Raw genomic sequence first — 21560 nt, 5'->3', positions numbered from 1 at the left:
GACTTGCTCCAGCCCCACTTTCCTCATTTGTAAAAAGATCTGTTGCCCGGCGGCTGCGCCACGTGCTTCCACTCTGAAACTTAGTATGCTATTTCTTGGGCAGTCCCTTCCTGTCGTCGGTGGGGACTTCTGACAATCGTATCTTTTCCCTCCTTTATTCATCCCCCGACTTGTGCCACATTGCCAGAGATTTGCTCAAACTTATCTCCTGCCCTTGATTTCTCTCTAAAACAGACTTGGCTTCATTCATTTCCAGCCCTCCTTTGATCTGTTGAAGGTCTCTTGTTTGTGTTTTCCTAGGGGCGGCGGGGTCTTCTCTTACGGTGTGGCATGTGGTTACGTGCTCCGGCCTGGGGAGTTCGCTGCCCGCGTGTTTCCATTTTCTCTGGCTTCCTTCCTCTCAGAACATCCGTTACTCTCTCGTTGGTACTGATAGATTTCTTCAATACCTTGTTCTGCCTGAGAGTCTGAGGCTGACTCGCCACGGAACAGAGAAAGTTCTGCATGTGTGGTCCTTGTGGAAATTAGGGGTGGGGAATGGGGTCCTGACCAAGATGGGCATCAGATAGACAATAGACCCATCACTTGGAGATCCTCAGTTCCTGCAGGACGGAAGGCTGTCAGCTCAAAGAGAAATGAGTCTTGGCTTTTATTAGATGTTAGAGCATGGAGTCAACCAGGTTGGTTTTCCTAGTAGTTGAATGGATTAAGTTATGACTTGAAATTTTACCATAAGCTGTGAACATCCTAATCGAATGTCTATACATAGTAGTTCTCGGAAAACATGTGCTTCTTTTTCTTCTTCTTCTTCTTTTTTTTTTTTTTTTTTTTTGCTCCAGGTTTTCGAGACAGGGTTTCTCTGTGTAGCCCTGGCTGTCCTGGAACTCGCTCTGTAAGCTGGCCTAGAACTAAGAGATTTGCCTGACTCTGCCTCCCAAGTTCCGGGCTTAAGGCATGGGCCACCACCATCCAGCTAAAGCACGGGATTTTAAACTTCTTTTTACTGAATGTTTGTGGGGCTAGCGACAACTGCAGGGCCTGGACCTACAGTAAGCAGCACTCTACCACAGAGCTATAGGGCCCAACGCTCGATGCATTGTTCAGGTAACCCTTAGGGCCTTTCTGACTCTGCTTCCCAGGCCGCAGGGATACAAGGTGGTCCAAACCAGGCTTATCAGCTTCAGTTTGAGGAATGACTGATCCTTCCCAACTATGTTATTAGGGGACAGGGTAGTGCAAGGAGGTGGGCATGTGTGTGGAGGTCAAAGGACTGCTTGTAGGAGTCTGCTGCATAGGTCCCAGGGACCAAACTTCTTGTCATCAGCCTTGGTGGCCACATTGGCTGAACTATCTTTTTGGTTCTTGACAATAAAACAAAACAACAACAACAAAAAAAGTTGCTTGTTTGTTCTGCTTTTTTTTTTTTTTTTTTTTTTTTTTTGAGACAGGGTCTCTTTATGCAGCCGAGGGTGTCCTGGAACTCGATTCGTACACAGGGCTGGTCTAGAACTCAAAAAGACGTCCCCACCTCTGCCTCTCAGCCCTTAAAAAGCTTCTGATGGGATTATTCCCTGATGATGGCTTCATGAAAATGTCAGATCACGGACTGGAGAAATGGCTCAGCTATTTAAGAATACGGGCTGGGGGTTGGGGATTTAGCTCAGTGGTAGACAAGGCCCTGGGTTCAGTCCTCAGCTCCCCTAGAGAAGGGTTGGGAGTTTATAACTTTGAGCTACAGCTTTATAAAACCAAACTTGGGGCTGGGGGCGCTGGAGAGCATGCTCAGTGGTTAGAAGTACTTCCTGGTTTCCCAGAGAACTCTTTTGGCTGAGTGGCTCAGAGAGGCCTGTAGCTCCGATCCAGGGGTCTTACACCCTCTTCTTGCCTCCGCAGGCACTGCACCCATCTGCCACATTCACTCACACAAATACACATGTAAAGGTCAAATCTTTAACACTTTTTCTAATGAACCCGTGCTTCAAGAAATAACAAATGTAGCCAGCTGCAATGGGGGCGCCTGCTCTTTCCAACACTGGGGAGGCAAAGGCAGGTGGATGTGGCAGTTCGAGGCAAGCCAGGCTACACAGTGAGACCTTATCTACAAAGAGAAAGGAGAGGGAGGGGCTGGGGATGTAGCTCAGTGTTTATAAGTGGTGCTCAGCATGACGGTGACCATGGTTTTAGTCACTTGAACAACAAAATGTTGTAAGCTGTGTAGCAAGTACTCCATTTAAACAGAAAGAACCCCTATTTCCAATCCTGAAAGCCACAAATGTACCTATGGTGGTTTGAATATGCTCGGCCCGTGGGAAGTGGCACTACTAGGAGGTGTGACCTTGTTGGAGGAAGTGTGTCACTGTTTCGGCCAAGTTCTATCCAGTGGCTGCTCCTTGACCCTGTGGGAACAAGTCTCCTCCTGGGGGCTGCTTTCTAATCAGGATGTAGAATTCCAGTTCCTCCTCCAGTACCATGACTGCCCTGGATGCTGCCATGCTTCCTGTCTTGATGATAATGGACTGAACCTCTGACCCTGTAAACCAGCCCCAAATAAATGCTGTCCTTTATAGGAGTTGCTTTGGTCATGGTGCCTGTTCACAGCACTGGAACCCTAAGTCAGCCCCCTCTCAACCCCTATCCCAGTGCTGGGGATGAATCCAGGGTCTCACACATGGGGTCTGCTAGTGAACCACCTGCAACTGTAATGCAAATTTATTTTAAAACAAAACAAAAAGCCACATGAGGGCAGGAGTGATGGCTCAGAGATAAAGGCGCTTGTCACCAAGACTGATGATTTGGGTGTGATTCCCGGGACCCACACAGTAGGAGGAGAGAACCAACTTTTTTTTTAAAAAATGATTTATTTAATGTATGCAAGTGAAGGACCCTAGTTCTTACTGAAGTGTAAGAGCTATTAAGAGGCTTGGCCTGGTAGAAAGTAGGTAGGTTATGGAGTTCTTGTGAAGGACCCTAAGGGCTTTTGCTAGTTTTACACCCACCGCCTCGGGTCAAGATTAGGCCAAGTCCCATTCTCCACCCACAGTTCTTGGGGGAGCAGGGACATTCTTGAAAAACCCACAGAACGTACTGATAGTCGCCTGACCCTCTGAGTCCCAGATAGAGATGTCATATGCTTGCTAACCAATAGATCCAAAGGTCAATACACTTAGCCAATAAGTTTAAACTGTAACCTTGCTGATGCAACCTGTACCCCTAAAAAGTATAAAAACTGCTTGTTACAGACATTTGAGGTCACCTTCCTAGTCATTCTCCATGAGGAGCTAATTGAAGGTCGACCCTGACGTTTTGCCAGAAAATAAACCTCTTGCGTTTGCATCAAGCTCCGTTCTCTTGTCTCACTTTGGGGCGGGGGTGGGGGGTGGGGCTCCCAGTAGTTAAGACTCACTTCGAGCCTTTCATGAGTACAATGTCGCTGTCTCCAGACACCATTACAGATGGTTGTGAACCACCATGTGGTTGCTGGGAATCGAACTCATGACCTCAGGAAGAGCAGTCGGTGCTCTTAACCGCTGAGCCATCTCTCCAGACCAAGAACCAACTCTTGATAATCGTCCCCTAACCTCTAACTTGCACATGAGAGAATTCAATAAAAAAAAAAAGTAAAATGAATTTTAAAAAACCAAACATGCTAGCTGGACATGGCAATGCACTTGGAATCTTATATTCTGGAGACTGAGTCAGGAAGGTTGCAAATTCAAGGCCATCCTGAGCTGCAGAGTCTGAGGACAGCTGAAGAAGAAGATCAAGTCTAACTGTGGAGAGCTTTTGGGGTTTTCTAGAAAGGGCAGGAATTTGACATTGGGCCAGGACAAGAAAGCAGGCTCAGAGAGGAATCTGATTTTAGGCTAGAACGAAGAAGTAGGCTTCAGGCAAGAATATGACTTTGGGCCAGGACAGAGACGTAGACTCAGGTATCTTGGTCATCCTGAGAAGTCCTTAGAAACAGGGGCTTTGTTGATGGCCTGGTTTGTTCCCTTAACCTAGAACTGGCCTTATTACTTGCATGTAATTAAAATGGTATAAAAGCAGCCTCAGAACTGGCTGGGGTCATGCTACAGTGTTGTCCAACTGTCATCTTTCTTTTCAGTCCTTGCTCCTGCCCTGGAGAACCTGTTGACTAAGCCAGCTTGGTTAACTCAGAAAACAAAACGAAACAAAATAAAACAACAGCAGAAATGTGTTTGTCATGTGAATCTGGTAGGCTTTGCTGGTGTACTCCTGGGTCACCCCACTTAAGACACCAGGGAACCAGTTCCTGTTTCCTGTCCTATGTCCTCCTAAGCAGAGACAACTAAACACTAACACCTCAAAGACCTAGGTCTGTGTTGTTGCCGAAGCAGGGAAACACTTCACTTTGAAACCTGAACATTTTTTTTTCCAATAAAAAAATAAGTGGAGGGGCTGGAGACATGGCTCGGTGGTTAAGAGCACCGACTGTTCTTTCAGAGGACCCAGGTTCAGTACCTAGCAACTACATGGCTATATTCATACCCATGGTTCATAACCACATGTAACTCCAAGATCTGACACCCTCACACAGACACACGTGCAGGCAAAAGAGCAATGGACTATTGTTAAGACCCCATAATGGCCTTACCTCAGGAGCGCCACCCACAGAGCACAGATTGACAAAGTGACCATTGCAATAGCATGAGGGTGTAAGGTTTTTAATCCACGTACGTGGGGTTGCTCATCCACACAGGGAGAGGCAATCCCGAACCCAAAAAGCGCACAACTTTTACTCATTACAGAGGGCAGACTTCAGCAACAGGGTTAGCTGGCTCATTCTCATTGGTGGTGCGCAGGACAAAGGATCTGGTCAGGTATTGGCTGGCCTGCTCAAGGGGCTGTTCTGGACTCAGTCACTTTCCTCATCCAGCCCTGCACCTGGCCCTGGAGAATCACTGGGAAAGGGCTAAGTTGGCACGTCCCTTAGAAGGGGGTGGAACTGGGTGGTCGGGCAGGGTCAGGATGGTATCTTGCGGTTGTTCTCAGAATTTACCACAGGGATGCGTAGGGAGAACAGTTGTTATTGTTTTGTCTTAATTAGTTTAGTCAGAATTGTCTCAATACCTTGATCATCAAAACTTTATCATATCACTGGGCATCCTGAAGTCAGATGTGTCTTTCAGAAAGGTGACAAGTTTGTCATAGGCATCCTGACCACCCGATGTATTTCTCAAAACCTTGTTTTTACAGCTTTGTTCTTCACATCTATGAAACTTTATTTCTTCAGCACAGAAAACAAAACTACGTATGTACATTCTTTTAAAAAAGAAAAAGTTGAATGATCTTCTTGTCAGGTTCTTCTTGTCAGCATGAATGCGATACACTTTGGCCTAATGGAGACCCTTCTCCTAATGGTAAGGATCTGTGGTTGCTTCTCTCAGAATACTAGAGGTTTGCACAAATTAAGGTAAAATTGGAAATAATTGAAAATAGTGCCTGGAAAACACTTTCCTTTTGTAAAGATTTATTTTTATTTTGTGTGCGCATGGTCTACCTGCATGATTGTCTGTTCATGCCTGATGCAAAGGAAGTCAGAGGAGGGTGTCATCTGCCGGAAGGGGAACTAATAATAGTGTGGGTGCTGGGGACTGAACCTGGCCCCTCGGTAAGAGCAGCAAAGGCTCTTAACAACTGGGCCACTTCTCCAGCCCCAAGAAACAGTTTTCAACACCAAACACTTTTGTATTAAACAACCCCCTCCCAGCTTTTTGAGGTAGTATTCCATTCTGTAGCTTAGGCTACCCTCGAACTCAGCATATAACCCAGGCTAGTCTTGAGTTAACAACCTTCTTGCCTCACACTTCAAGTACTATAAATACAGATATGAGATACCATGGCGTATTTAACTATGTGTGTGTGTGTGTGTGTGTGTGTGTGTGTGTGTGTGTGTCTGCCACTATGCACGTGTGGAGTCAAGAAAACAACTTTTAGCACTTAATCTCTTTCCATTGTGGATATTCAGGTCATCAGCATTAACAGCAAGTACCTGAACCCACTGAGCTATCTCTCCACCACCCATGCCTTTGGGGCAGGGTCTGGCTGTCATGGAACTTGCTATGTAGATCAGGATGGTCTCAGACTCATAGAGATCCTCATGTCTCTGCCTCCCCCAGGGCTGGATTAAAGGTATTCACCATGACTAGCTTGAAAAACTAATTTTAGAAATGGTCTTACTGGGCTGGAGAGATGGCTCAGTGGTTAAGGGCACTGACGGCCCTTCCAGAGGTCCTGAGTTCAATTCCCAGCAACCATACAGTGGCTCACAACCCTCCATAATGGGATCTGATGCCCTCTTCTGGTGTGTCTGAAAACAGCCACAGTGTACTCATATACATAAGAAAGAGAGAAAGAAAGAAAGAGAGAGAGAGAAGGAAAGAAAGAAAGAAAGAAGGAAAGAAAGAAAGATGGTCTTACTAATAACCCTGGCTGAATTGAAACTTGCTATGTAGACCAACTCAAAGCAATCCACCTGCTTCCGATTCCTGACACCAGGGTATATTATTCTTAAGTGGGTTCAGTTGGAGCTGGGCTACTACTAGATTCTTGGCCTTCCCATTCACAGCTGCCCATTGTTGGGCTAGTTGGTCTGAAGACTTAAGTCATTCCAGCAGTTTCCCTTACTGTATAGAGACATTCCATACGTTCTGTGACTCTAGAGAACCCTGACTACCACAGGCTTCCAAGTCCTGGGAATCAAATCCTGCTCTTCTGGAAAGTCACTTGCTGCCATTGGCTGTGAATCTTGGAGTTCACAGCCTGATCTAACGTCCTGCAACACGGTGGTGTGTGGGTGGCTCCACGTCTGTCAAATGCCCTGGTGGAGAGCACAATGGGGAAAGAAAGGGTTTAGAATTCTAGGTCACAGTCCATTTTCTTGGGGATGCTAAGGTAGGGACTTAAAACATCACATCAACCGTCAAGCAGAAAGCAAACACGCAGATCCTGTGTGTCCTCTGCTAGCTTCCCCTTGTTTACTGTTTAGGACTTCTTGCCTAGGGGATGGTGCCAAATAAAATAGGCTGGATCTTCCTGGGTCAATTTTCAACCAGAACAGTCTCCCGAAAACCAACCTGGGGTAGAGAATTTCATGTGAGACTCTCCCTTGGTGACTCTAGGGTCGAAAGTTAAAACTGACCAGCACACTTGGTAAATATTTAACAAACAGCTCTTTGATAATATCAAGATTCCTGATTGCAGAGTTTACCAATCTCATTGAAGTGAATAATTTGACCACGGCCAAGTCCATGCTACCAATGTGATATCAATTCACTTCCAAGTTTTCTGAGAATGTAAAAATTGGCTCTCACAAACTGGAAAGAGCCAGCTTTGGCATTCGATCATTCTTTTGAATTAAAATTAAAAAGTAGATGAACGGCTGCAGGGTATAGCTCAGTGGTAGAGCGCTTGCCTAGCAGGGGCCTGTAGAACCCATTACCCTTCAAAGTAACTCATTCTAATCTTAAACAATAAGCGTACACATCAGTGCAAAGGTGGAAGGATGTCCCAGGGTACAGGACTGAGGCCCTTGGCCCCACAGCTAGGAAGGAGCTGAATTCTGCCAACAACAATCACATGAGCTTGGAAAAACACTTTCCCAGTTGAATCTTGAAATGGAGGCTGCAACGTTGGCTGTGTTCTGGACAGAGTGTTCTGTCACTGTCCTCTGAATTCATAAGTTGAAATCCTATTCCCCATGAGTTGGCCTTAATATAGGGCCTTCTGGAAGGAAATAGGTTATAAGGTGGGGATCCTCCTGAGTGGGATTAGTGCCCTTATTTAAAAGAAAAGGAGAAGGAGAAGGAGAAGGAGAGGGAGAGGGAGGGGGAGGGGGAGGGGGAAGGAGGAGAAGAAGAAGAAGAACAAGAAGAACAAGAAGAACAAGAAGAACAAGAACAAGAAGAAGAACAAGAACAAGAACAAGAACAAGAAGAAGAACAAGAACAAGAACAAGAACAAGAAGAAGAACAAGAACAAGAACAAGAAGAACAAGAACAAGAAGAACAAGAACAAGAAGAACAAGAACAAGAAGAACAAGAAGAAGAACAAGAACAAGAAGAAGAAGAAGAACAAGAACAAGAAGAACAAGAAGAAGAAGAACAAGAACAAGAAGAACAAGAACAAGAAGAACAAGAACAAGAAGAACAAGAAGAAGAAGAACAAGAACAAGAAGAAGAAGAACAAGAACAAGAACAAGAAGAAGAACAAGAAGAAGAACAAGAAGAACAAGAAGAACAAGAAGAAGAACAAGAAGAACAAGAAGAACAAGAAGAACAAGAAGAAGAACAAGAAGAACAAGAAGAACAAGCAGCAGCAGCAGCAGCACCACCACCACCAAGGACTTTTGAATCTTCTCCCCCACATGGTGACTCATGGCAGAGGGCCCTCCTCCTGGGGACCTAACTCTGGCATCTAGTTTTTCACTTTCTGTTCTAGAACTTTTAGAAATAAACTCTTATTTTTCACAAGGCTCTCTGTGTATGGTATTCTGTTACAGCAGCTCACGCTGACTAAAAGAAAATGAGAAGTTGATTACAGCCCTGTAAGGGACCGTGGAGCAGAGACTCCAGCTAGGCCACGTGGGAACCCCCAATCCACAGGAAGACTGGGATAGAAAACTGTGCTATTTTATGCCACTAATTCTGAATAGAGTTGCTATGTAGCAATAGGTAAGTAACAGCATGTACAGGAGTATGTTATAGAGAACTGTAGCTTTTTTCTAACAATAAAAGTTGAAAGACTTTGATGGTGAAAAAAATATGAGGGTTGGACCTTGAGGAAATATTGGCTAATGCGGCTAGTTTGAGACAGTAAGACGGGTTAGTGTCTTAGTCAGGGTTCTCTAGAGTCACAGAGCTTATGGGCAGTCTCTATATAGTAAGGGAACTGGTTGATGACTTACAGTCTGTAGTCCAACTCCCCAACAATGGTCAGCAGCAGCTGTGAACGGAAGTCCAAGGATCTAGCAGTGGCTCAGTCCACAAGGCAGGTGAAGGAGAGAGAGAGAGAGAGAGAGAGAGAGAGAGAGAGAACACCTTCCTTCTTCCAATGTCCTTATGTTGGTCTCCAATAGAAGGTGTGACTCAGATTAAAGGTGTGAACCACCCGGTTGGGGATTTAGCTCAGTGGTAGAGCGCTTGCCTAGGAAGCGCAAGGCCCTGGGTTCAGTCCCCAGCTCCGGAAAAAAAAAAAAAAGGTGTAAAAAAAAAAAAAAGGTGTGAACCACCCCGTCTGGACTTGGGACTAGCTTTGTCCCAGATGACCTTGAACTCAGAGATCTCCTTGCCTTAGTCTCCTGGGGTTCATAGCCACTTTGCCTCAAGACCTCCATACCAAGATCCAGGTCAGAAACTTGTATCTCCCAGCCTCAAGATCAGGATCACAGATGAGCCTTCCAGTTCTGGATTGTAGTTCATTCCAGATACAGTCAAGCTGACAACCAGGAGTGGCCACTATGGTTAGGAAGATACTTTGAAGTCCATCACTAAGACACTGGAGGGATGGCTCAGTGATTTAGAGCACTGGCTGCTCTTGAGGGTTTCATTCCCAGCACCCACATAGAGGCTTTACAACCATCCCTGGCTCTAGTACCAGGAGACCTGGAGCCCTGTTCTGGCATCTGCAGGGGCTGCGTGCACACACACATATGCATACCTGCAGGCAAAACACAGAGATGAAAATAGCGAGTCTTTTTGAAATGTCTTTGCTTAGCCAGGTGTGGTGGTGCACGCCTGTTCCCAGCACTCAGGAGGCATAGGCAGGTGGACCGCTTGAGTTCAAGGCTAGTTCAAGGCTAGCCTGCTACAAAGCCTGTTTCAGGACAGCCAGGGCTATGCAGAGAAACCCTGTCTCAAGAAAATGAGTATTTATCCAATTAGTGCTGATTGAGTACTGACCCCTTGTCAGGTCTTACTTTTTTTTTTTTTTTTCCGGAGCTGGGGACCGAACCCAGGGCCTTGTGCTTGCTAGGCAAGCGCAAGTCAGGTCTTACTTTTGAGGGTGCTCTATTGAGCAGAAGAGATAGAGCACAGTGGTAGATTGCTTGATTAGCATGTGCCATCTGTCCCCATCACTAACGCAAGATAGGTAGAGAAGGAGGAGAAGAAGGAGAAGGAGGAGAAGGAGGAGAAGGAGGAGGAGGAGGAGGAGGAGGAGGAGGAAGAGGAGGAGGAGGAAGGGAGCGAAGGAGGGGGAGGAGGAGGAGAGAGGGGAGGAGGAGGGAGGAGAGGGAGGAGGAGGGAGGGAAGGGAGGAGGGGAGGGAGAGGAGGAGGGGGAGAAAGCATTAAGCAAAAGTAAACAAGCTCTCCTGCAGCTTAAAATCAAGTTGAAAGTGTAAGAAAGCTGGCAACCAAGAAGCAATAATATTATAGGAGCAATAAAAATATGTACAGGGTCGATCCCCAGCTCCGAAAAAAAGAACCAAAAAAAAAAATATATGTACAGGGATGGGGACATAGCTCAGTGGTAGCCCACTTGCCTAACATCATGTGCAAGACCCTGGATTAATCACGTAATCGTGTTGTTCTAGGGAGCAACTCGAGACTGGGAAGGCTATGGATCAAGCTGCTGCTAGCTGATAAGGGCTTTCTTTTGACATTGTATAGGAAAAAGATGAAAGGCAAGAGAACCAACTGCGGCCAAGTCCCTCTGGAGAGCACCTAAACCCATGTGTGTGCGTGTAAAGGCGACTCTTGGCCTAACCATCCCTTAATGCTAGTAAACTGGCAACGATCAATTGTTTTTTTGTTTTTGTTTTTGTTTTTTTTTTTAAGAAGAGACTGATTTTGTTCAGACTGTGGCTCAAACCAAACTGGGGTTACCATTTCCAGATCTCATTTCTACACAGAGATTGCTTGCCCTCCGTCTTTTACAGGCGGGAATGTGGAGACCTGTGCACCAGCTTTAGCCATGAGAGCAGAGACTGCATCTTCCAGCCACTGAACCACGGGACTTGGTTTCCACAAAGATGGAGAGCTGTCGATTGAGAAGCCCTTCATGGGTACCTTTTGTTGTCAACTGGGCTGGATTCTGATTTACCTAGAAAACACTCCTCTAGAAACGTCTATGAAGATGTTTCCAGAAAAGTTTGACTGAGGAGGGGAGGCCCAGCCTCAATGTGAGCAGCTCAGCTGCATTCCGTGGACTGTTAGAGTACCAGAACTAATAAGGAGAGGGTAAACCCAGTGCCTGCTGCCATCGCTCTCTGCTTCTTGGCTGCTGAGGCAGAGGCATCGCACATTCTGACTGGTGTGTCTTCACTGTCTTGATGGACTGTATTCCCTCTTAATGTATGCACTGGCTTCAACAAACCCGTCCTTCTTTAGGTGGCCTTTGCCATCCATTTTGTCACATCAACACATAAGGCTCAAGTTGGAGCCAGGGAAGGTGTTGCCTGCCTGTTATTGCAAAGCAGGAGTATAGTGAGTCCCAGGCTAGCCTGGGTTTCATATCTCATGTCTCAGAAGAGAAGCAGACTGAGTTGCATCTTGTCCTAGGACAGCTATTTAGCATTGACCTGTATGTCTGTAGCTGACAGCATTTTCTGTGTGAGCCTGGATTTAAGCCCAGAACATTCGTTATATGTTCTTTTACACGGTACTGGCTGTCCTAGGGATCACTACGCAGACCAGGTTGGCCTCGAACTCACAGAGCTGTTTGCCTCTGACTCCTGCGTGCTGGGATTAAAGGTGTGCGTCAGCTAACCCCACCCTGAAGCTTTTTCGGCTTCTATTAAATCACAAGAATAGAAAGGAAAAGAAACCAGAATCTTGCTTTTAGTTATCTCTTTTGTGGAGCACATGACCCTGTGTGTTGGGGTCAGAGGACATTTTGGCAGCTTGTAGGAGTTGATTCTCTTCTTCCAAGTGGTCCTGGGGATGGAACTTGGGTCATCAGGTTTGGTGACAAATACCTTTTGTAGCTGTCTATCTTTCCATCCATCCATCCATCCATCCATCCATCCATCCATCCATCCATTCATCCATCCATCTTTTGAGACTAAGTTCCTCTGTTTAGCCCTAGCTGTCCTGGAACTTACCAGACTGGCCTCAAACTCAGTATTCTATCTGCCTCTGCCTCACAAATGCTGGGACTAACAGTGTGTGCCACCACTACCTGGCACAAATACCTTTTCGTGCCAAGCCATCTTGCTAGCCTGACTCTTTGGAGTCTGTTTACTTGAGGACTGTCTACTTCTTTCTGTGGCTACGAATGGTTTTTATAATCTCTCTTTTGATTAAACCTTGTCATAGTGGAACACTATCTGTTAGAAACTCATGTTAGCCTGAAAGTTATGTTTCTAAAGTAGGTATTGTCTTCTGTATTGGCTTGGAATAAACCACTCTCTTGTTTGAGGTTTTTTTCTTTTTATATCAACATACCTCATGAGAAAGCACAGGTTAGCAGCCTCCTGAAGCAAAGCTGTCCACTCACTCCGGACCATCTGCCTGTCTCTGCATGTTATGCCAGTACAAACAGACTCTAATCTTTTTGACTCACTATATTTGTGGCTCACTACATCTGGACCGTCCATCTTAGGTAAACTTCCAGAAGAAACAACATTTAAATTACAAGTCCAAAAGACTAGAACAAGCAAGTAGAGGCAGACCTGATGGCTCAACCTTTAATCCCAGCACTTGGGAAACTGGGGCAGGAAGACATCCCACAAAGAGTAAAAGAAAGAACCTTCCAGATATATTAAATTTACCTAAAGGTAGAAAATCAGTATGAAGTGAGTGAATGGATGGTAGATATGATGGTGGTGAAGAATTCTTCAGGTAGGCTCACAGACAGGCTTGACAGACAGTGTGATGGTTTTAATTGTCCCCTGGGAAGGCAATGTCAGGGAGAAAAGGTCTAGATCAAGTTGGCCTGTGGGCTTGTCCTTGGGTTGTTGTGACTGCCTTAATTGGGTCGGGAAGACTCACGGTGGGCAATATCATTCCTTAGGGTTACCTTCGGAACTGTTAGAAAAATTGGGGCTGTAAAGATAGTTCAGTGGTTAGGAACTTTTATTTATTTATTTCCTTCTTTTCTTTCTTTCTTTTTTTTTTTTTCTTCAAGACAGGATTTCTCTGTGTATCCATGGTTGTCCTAGAACTCACTCTGTATACCACCAGGCTCTCATTGAATTCAGAGACTCAGCCTGCCTCTGTCTCCTGAGTGCTGGCGTTAAAGATGTGTGTGCCACCACTGTCAGGCCACGTATTGCTTTTTCAAGAGGACCAGGGTTCAGTTTCTGTCATCCATGTAGTGGAACATAACTGTCAGAGACTCCAGTTCTTCTAGCCTTCAAGGGTGGCACGTGGTGCACAGAAATTCATGAAGGCATGCGTGTGCATAAACAGATTGACTATGCCAGCTTAGTCATCAAGGGTTCTCCAGGGCCGGAGCGAGGATTAAAAAGAAAGAAACAATTAGACAACAGCATGACCCCAGCCTGTTCTGAGGCTGAAGCCGGTTTATCTTTTTTCCCCCCAGTCTGATTTTATACCATTTTGAGTGCATGCAGATAATAATGTCAGTTCTGGGTTCAGGGAACAAGCAAGACAATAAACACAAGTAGTCAAGGAACAAAGAAGGCAATAAGCAAAGTCCTGTGATCACTGTTTCTAGGGGCTCATCAGGATGCCCAAGATACCTGAGCTTACTTCCTATCCTAGCCCAAAGTCGGCTTCCTGCCTGAGCTTACTTCCCTATCCTGGCCCAAAGCCAGCTTCCTGCCAAGCAGCCCCAAAGCTCTGCACAACAGATGACAGATAAAATCTTTAAACAAAAACTGTATACCGCAAGCTGGCTCGAGCCGAGCACCCCGTATTCATTTCTCTCATCACTGTGGATGCAACTAAATGTTTCAGGTTCCCACCACTGCAATGTCCTAGCTATAACAGGCTGTAACCTGGAGTTGTGAGCAGAAAAAAATCCCTTTCTGCAATAAACTGGGTTATTTTGGGTTTTTTGGGTTTTTTTGGTCAGGATATTCTTTTTTTTTCCCCCAGAGCTGAGGACCGAACCCAGGGCCTTGCGCTTGCTAGGCAAACGCTCTTCCACTGAGCTAAATCCCCAACCCTTGGTCAGGGTATTTAATCACAGTACAGAAATGAAACTAGGAGGTTAATACAGTTTAGGTTCATGTAATGATAATACATGTGTAAATAATAATAGTAATAATAATAATAATAATAATGTAGCTAAGTTAAGAGTAAATCTAGAAATCTTTTTCTAAGTGTCAGTTTCCATTCTGCAAGTATTATTTTCTGCCTATAGTAAGTCAACAGAAGCGGCCAAAGGAGGGTAAAGAGACTAAGTACTGTGAGAGGCCAGGGATCCTATTTTAGGGCTTGAAGTATGAAGATGGGAGAAGAGAAGCAGAGAAAAGACAGAGTCTCGGTGTGTGACAAGCCAACTACACTTACAGAAATACAGGAAAAGAGAAGCCCATGAATGCTGTCTTAGGGTCTTACTGCTGTGAGCAGGCACCATGACCAAAGCAACTCCTATAAAGAACAGCATTTAATTGGGGCTGGCTTACAGGTTCAGAGGTTCAGTCCATTTTCATCAAGGGGGGAGCATGGCAGCATCCAGGCAGGCCTGGTGCAGGAGGAGCTGAGAGTTCTACATCTTCATCTGAAGGAAGCCAGGAGCAGACTGAGCATCCTCAGGCAGCTAGGAGGAGGGTCTCCAAGTGCACCCCCACAGTGACACACTTCCTCCAACAAGACCTCAGCTTCTAACAGTGCCACTCTCTGTGCTGAGCATGTGCAGGCCCTCAGAGATGCCTTAGGGTTTGTGCAAGCACAGTTAGAGATGATGATGGCCGATGACCAAGAGGCGAGGGTAGAGGTAACAGAGGTCAGCTGGGTACCCGAGAACAGCCAGGCTTCTGTTTTGATGGGGAGGAGGCCGACTCTGCTGAGAAGCAACCGACCTTCTTAGATACGGTAGCATCCAGATGCTCATTCAGCGTCAGGCAGGCGGGTGCTTCAAAGATCTGAAAGGACCGGGAATGCTTGGGCTGGAGAGAGAGATCCGGATGGTATTTATATGGTATAAGTCAGAAGTTGTGGTCTCACTAAGTAGATCATCTGGAGAAGAGTGTATAGAAAGGAGAAGGCAGGAGGAAGAAAGGGCAAGCAGTCTTGTAGTGTCGGGAAGGAAATCCAGTGTAGAAGGAAGACTGAAGATGGTTGTTTTTCACGAGGGAAGGGTAAGGCTGGGGGTAGGGTCTAGCACACCTGAGGCTCCAGGTTCAATCCCCAGCGCTGGGGGAGGGGTTCGTGTTTCAAGTTAATGTTTCAAAGACTGAAACATTAGAATTGACCAAATGTGGGCCTTGTGAAATACCATTTTATCTAATTCCCAGGGCTAAAAATCCGTTTCTGGGATCTGAAGGAACACTGAAGAGGTTGGAGTGCGAATCTGCCTTTCCCTCTTTTGAGGAGTTTTATAAAAACAAAAGCAAAAACCAAAACCAAAACAAAACAAAACAAAAAAAAAAAAAACGGATGATAGCAGAAGGGAGAAGGGGATGGAGAAGAGGAAGGAATTTTAGGATTGGGGATTTTGAACTGCTAGGAACTCCCAGCGGGCAGAGGTGCTTGTCACCAAGCCTGATGACCTCAGTTTGATCTCTGGGACCTCTATGATGAGAGCAGAGGACCAAGTTCCCCAAGTCGTCTTCTGATCTCCACATGCAAGGTGAGGACACACATGCACACACGCACACACGCATGCACACACACATGCACACACACTCAACACACACACTCAGTGGTACAGCATATGTTTAGCATATGGAAACCCTGGGCTCAATCTCCAGCCTCACTCCAACATCCCAATTGGAGTGTCTACAAAAGAAAATGAGTCCTTATGATCCTGAAATGTAAAAAACGGGAGTAGAGGGGTCTCAAGTTCAATACCAGCCTAGGCTACATAGTTCAGGTCCTTGGGTTTAATCTTTAGGACAAAAATAAAAAAGAGCAGATAGCAGTCTTTTATAAGGTGTGTGTGTGTGTGTGTGTGTGTGTGTGTGTGTGTGTGTGTGCGCGTGTGCGTGTGCATATAGGCAAAATTAAATGAGCACTTATTTTTCTTTAATTGCTTTTAGTTGTTCTGGTTTTTCAAGACGGGGTTTTTCCATGTAGTCCTTGCTGTCCTGGAATTCTTCTGTAGACCGGGCTGGCTTTGAAGTCACAGAAATTCACCCGCCTCTACGCACAGAGTACAGGGACTAAAGGCATGTGTCACCACAGCAGCCTGCTACATAAGCCCTTCTGAAAAGAATTTTGTTTTTATTTTATGGGTATGAGGCTTTGCCTGCATATGCAGATATACATCTTGATCTTGCTGGTGCCCACTGAAGTCAGAAGAGGGTGTGGGGTGCCCTGGACCTGGAGTTACAGATGGTGGTAAGCCAGCATGTGAGCAACAACTGCTCTCAACAACTGAGCCACCCGCCCCTCAAAGTGGAAAGAATGGTCACTGATAGAGACTAGTCTAGGAATGATGACAACTTTGGACATAATCAGTTTTGGGAAATATCTAAGCAAAAATGAACTACCTTAGCCAAAAGTACAAGTGATTTGAGCTTCAGTAGAATAGTCCTTAAGGAAAATTATACATTTTACAAAGAAGCAACGCAATTCATTGACACTGGTTAAGTTAGCCTCTCTCTGACAATAATTTACCTCACCAAGGTTCTTGGCACTTTTGTTAACTTAAATTAGGTTAGGAAAAAGCATAATAGTAACTTAAAAAGCAACTAATTATAAATAATTATAAGCCAAATTATACTTATGCTACAATTAGTGTTTGAGGTTTGTAGGCAGTCTTTTCAATAAGCAACCATCAAATAATTGAATAGCTTGTAAAACATGGAAATATTCCTTTAATCTTTATTTCAAGTATAACTACACCCTCCTCGAGTTACTATTATAATAGAATAAATAGCATTTATTATATTTTGTCCCTATCCCTAGTTTGAGTTGTATGCTTTTAAGAACATGTAATCTCCCTCATCACACAGGTCCTTTCTCAACAAATTTCATAGACATATGAATCCATGCTCTTGTAAGGCAAGAGTTAGCCAACAGTGTCTTCTGCAGTGCATTTCTCTAAGGATAATAGGTCACTCTGTCTTGTGACTATAATAGTTTTTAATTTTATTAGTTTGGGGACTGTCCCCCAGTGTTTCCAAGTAATAACTTTGTTAACATCTTTTGCTACTCAAGATAAAAAAAAAAAAAACCTACTTCGAATTGACCCTTAATTTATACTTTAGATTATCATTAATGAAAACTCCTTGATACCTGTTTATATTATTATTATATACCCGTGAAGATCCTTTTTAGGCATTTGAGATAGCATTGTAAATTTGCGGGATAACTGCTGGTTGAGAGGAATACTTTCAATTAGTTCACCCTTGGAAGAATAGCCTAAGAAAAATATTATCAAATAACCTCGTATTATACTTAATAAAGCTAATTCCTAGAAAGTTTTGCGAACTAAATATCCACCAGTTGACCTAATGGAGTATGGGTGGATAGGTGGCTGCTGGACCTCAGCCAAGTCCTAAGCTAGGCGAGGCACACGGTTGGGGGTAGGTAGCGCCAGAGCCCTCCAAGGCTGGGCGCCACGTTGCTTTTCTCTTTTCTCTTTTGAAATAGGAAGACAGCGCTTCTGGCTATTGTGTAAACCCGTCGAGGGCTGCCTTCATTCCCACAGCAGATAAAGCACAAGCAGAATTAAAGCGCATTCCAATCCGACCCCGGGCAACACGTACGTCACTGACAAACGCTGAATTTTATTGCCTTGGCTGCGTTCCTCTCGAGGAAACACGTGAAAAAAAAAATGGTTTAAAAGAAAAAAAGCACCTCGGCTGAAAGGAGGAACTGCACAGGATCAAAGCCACCACGCCAACCCAGCAGTGGCCACCGCCCCCGCCGAGCCCCGCAGACACCCCTCGAGAATCCCTCGTGTTCTCTGCTAACCAGCTGTATGTAGCGTGGGACAGCCTCGCCTATCTCCCGCTCTCCCCACCAGCTCCACAAGCAATCCCAGCTTCCCAAGTCCCCAGCCGGACAACAGTGAGGTCTCCCGCTCAAGGGACAGCGGCAGCTTCATCTGCAACCAAGCTGGTAGTCCCCTGCACCCCCTGTGGGCCCTCCGCCAGCCAGCCGGCGTTCGGCGACGTTTGACTGACACGAAGCTGCCCCTATGAGACGCGAGGGCGGGGCGATCGCGTCACTTCCTGGCCTGTCGGGGGAGGATGCTTATATAAAGTCTGCGCTCACGCACAACCCTCGCTTACACAGTATGGCCGGCGACATTAGCTAGCGCTCGCTCAACTCTCTCTAACGGGAAAGCAGCGGACTACAAGAGACTGAACTGTATCTGCCTCTATTTCCAACGGACTCACGTTCAACTTTCGCTCACGAAAATAGCCGGGAAAATTTTATTAGTCCTTTTTTTAAAAAAAGTTAATATAAAATTATAGCAAAAAAAAAAAAAAGGAACCTGAACTTTAGTAACACAGCTGGAACAATCCGCAGCGGCGGCAGGAGCGGCGGGAGAAGAGATTTAATTTAGTTGATTTTCTGTGGTTGTTGGTTGTTCGCTAGTCTCACGGTGATGGAAGCTGCACATTTTTTCGAAGGGACCGAGAAACTGCTGGAGGTCTGGTTCTCCAGACAGCAGTCCGACGCAAGCCAGGGATCTGGGGACCTTCGTACCATCCCAAGGTGGGTGCTGGGGCCTGAGGGTGGTTCGCCGTCGCCTCCTGCGAGGCAGGAGTGGCGGCCTCAGGTGGGGCCAGGTCAGCGGGCGGGAACTGGCTTCTCCCGCCGCCGTTGCGGGGCCGCCTGCGCCTGGGGGAGGGGAAGAGAGGAGGCCGGCGCGGCCGCGTGCTCAGGTAACGTCCCCGGCGGACGGGGGAGCCGAGCAGACCGGGCCCCGGCGGGGGGCGCGCGGCCCTCCGGCAGGTGTGGCTCGGTTCGGCGTGCCCGTGCGGGTGAGGGGCGGGCGGAGCACGAGTTGGGCGGGCCGCTGGGCGGCGAGCAGGCCTCCCGCCGCGGGGTAGGCGGCCGCGCGTGGCGCTCGCTCCGGCGGTGGGATTGGGCGGGAGTGGCCGTGTCGCAGTGCCCGGCCCCGCCGACGCCCCGACGTGCCCTGCAGCAGAGGCATCGGGACCCTCTGGGCTTTGCCCCGGAGGCTCCTGACCTTGGGCTGTGTAACCTGTTCCGGAGGCGAGGCGAGGTCGGGGAGAGCGCGGAGGGGTGGAGGAGGGTTTGCCTGCTTTCCAGAGGTACGAGCCGCTCAGCCCGGAGAGCTATTTTATTTGATGCCTTAAGCCGAAGCAAAGGAAGCCTGGGGCCCCTAATCACGCCCGGGCGATCACACGCCGCACGGGACGTGGTTCGGAGAGCTGTTGGTGACCTCGCTATGAGAATCGAGCTTAGAAGCGCGGGTGACACCGAGGATGCATGGACCCGGCGGCGGTGACACCAGCCGCAGGCTTTGGCGGCGGGTATGCGGGCTCCGCTGTGCTCTAAGGCGCACTAATGCGGCTGGAGTGGCGGAGGAACCGGCGTGGTCCGGTTCATTGAGAGGCGGACCAATGAGCTCCTGGGCCCCTCCGGAGCCTGGCCCCAGGGTGTGGACCAATGGGCGTTTTAGGAATGTTGGCTGCGCGGTGCAACCGTCCTCTGACAAAAAGCGAGAAGAGAATCCAGGCGGCCACGTGCTGCCGAGACTTTAAGGCACACTGGGAAACGCAGTTCTTAGTAGTTGCTGCAAACGTTTCCATTGTAGGGCAGAAATGTACCCGTGTCGCTGAGGTCTCAGTTTTCGATCCTCACGCCAGGCGTGTGCCATTTTCAGTTGCAAAACACTTTTCGCGTTTTCTCATAGCAAGCCTAGAGAAGCTTCCTTACTCCTTTTACAAATGGCAAGCTGATTGTGATAGGCGCCAGGACAAGCCAGTGTTAATTTTATTTCCTAGAAAATCTCGGGATGGACTGAAAGAGGGACGCGCTAGGAAATTACAAAGACATTTGGAACTTGACATGAATCTACATAGTATTTCTCCTTGATAATGGGAAGGTTTTCGTTCTCAACTTAGTTGGAAATGCCAGAATGGGATTCTAGAAATGGATCAGAGGTTAAGAGCACTGGCTGTCCAGGGGACCGGGATTCAATTCCCAGCACCCACATAGCAGCTCAACCATTCTGGGGGATTCTGGAGGATCTGACGCCCTCTTCTGACTCCTGAAGGCACTGCACACCTGTGGGGCACATACATGTAGGCAAAGCATCGATAGAATAAAATAATATATATTAATGCTAAAATATAGTAACGCTTGATTAAAGTGGCTTCAGAGTAGAGGAAAGGTGGAGCTTTTTTAAAGGTAGGCTATTTTTTTCCTACCCAGGGTTTCTGTGTGGCCCTGGCTGACCTGATTCACCTGCCTCTGCCTTGGGAGACCCACCACTGACCTGTGCTTTCTGTAAAACTACCTTTATATGTGTGGGTGGATGTGTAACCAGAAACTGAAAATTTTGTTTTGTTTTGATGTGGTTATATCACATAGGAGCTGAAGTCTGTTGGAAAGAACTGAAAGTTGATGGCTTTTTCAGTGACCATCTAGCTGAGGGTGCACTGGTTGTTAGAGGCTTTAAAAAAGTGCCTGGGAAACCGGAGGATAAATCTCCTAGTCAGGGGCTCACAGAGGTTTGCATCTTTTCTGAAATGGAAGTAATAACCATGGGTAGTGGGATGAAAAAACGACATTTACAGTAAGTAGTTAAGGTGTTAACAGCCTTTGATTCTATTCCTTTTTAGGCCAAGGCTGGGGAAGAAAACCGCAATATAGAATGCTAGGTATGAAAGTTGTCAAGAAGCAGTTGTATGTAGCTAAACAATCTTTCAGGGTGGTGGTTGCTTCGAGACAGTTTTTCTGTGTGGCCTTGACTGGTCTTGGAACTCATTAACTTCATTGTATTGCGTAATAAATTTGATAACCAAAAAGTCCTTACCTGTCAGTGCTGAACTCAGTAACTACCAAAATGTGAAGAGACTAAAGGCTGAGGTTAGACAGGTGGGCAGTTAAAGAAGCTGTCCGAATCTGAAGCCTTTTCACACAAGCCTAGTCAAAGGGTAGCTTTAGAAATAGGGATTGCATCGTCACGAGAAGCAGGGAAACGCCTTAAACAAGGTGACCGGGCCTGATCGTTTGTTTAAGATCCGATTGATTATGATGACGTGAGAGTTTTAATAGCAGTTTGGTGATCGCTCTCAAGCTGTAAATCTATGGGGGGAGGTCATTAGGAATTGGTGGCACTGGGGAGGCAGAGGCCATGCTGCTCTACAAGTGAGTTTCAAGCCAGTCAGGTGCTACATGGTGAGATCTGAAACAAATTCAAACAAGTGGATAGTTGTATAACCACATAAGAGAAAGCTACCCAGCAATAATTGAACCATTGTTCTGTGCAACACACGAGTACTGACTGACTGATGTAAGCAGATCTGCTGAGAAAAGAA

General features: G+C 46.5%; 1 protein-coding gene across 3 annotated transcripts in view; it reads left to right on the top strand.

Moving 5' to 3' along the window:
* The window catches only part of Amd1 (adenosylmethionine decarboxylase 1), a 74651-nt gene that overhangs the window by 40631 nt on the left and 12460 nt on the right, over positions 1–21560 (top strand). The window contains exon 2 of one of the 3 annotated variants that reach the window (XM_063279557.1): positions 17689–18762. In XM_063279557.1, the coding sequence (XP_063135627.1) occupies positions 18653–18762 (110 nt within the window). In that variant the 5' untranslated portion in view covers positions 17689–18652. Of the gene's footprint in view, positions 1–17688; positions 18763–18885; positions 19326–21560 lie in introns of those variants that run through there. The other 2 variants (NM_031011.4, XM_063279558.1) reach the window with 2 other exon arrangements.

The sequence above is a fragment of the Rattus norvegicus genome, chromosome 20, assembly GCF_036323735.1.
Source record: "Rattus norvegicus strain BN/NHsdMcwi chromosome 20, GRCr8, whole genome shotgun sequence".
Lineage (NCBI taxonomy): Eukaryota > Metazoa > Chordata > Mammalia > Rodentia > Muridae > Rattus > Rattus norvegicus.
The sequence above is the reverse complement of the archived record's forward strand: the minus strand, read 5'-3'. Positions and strand labels throughout refer to the sequence as shown.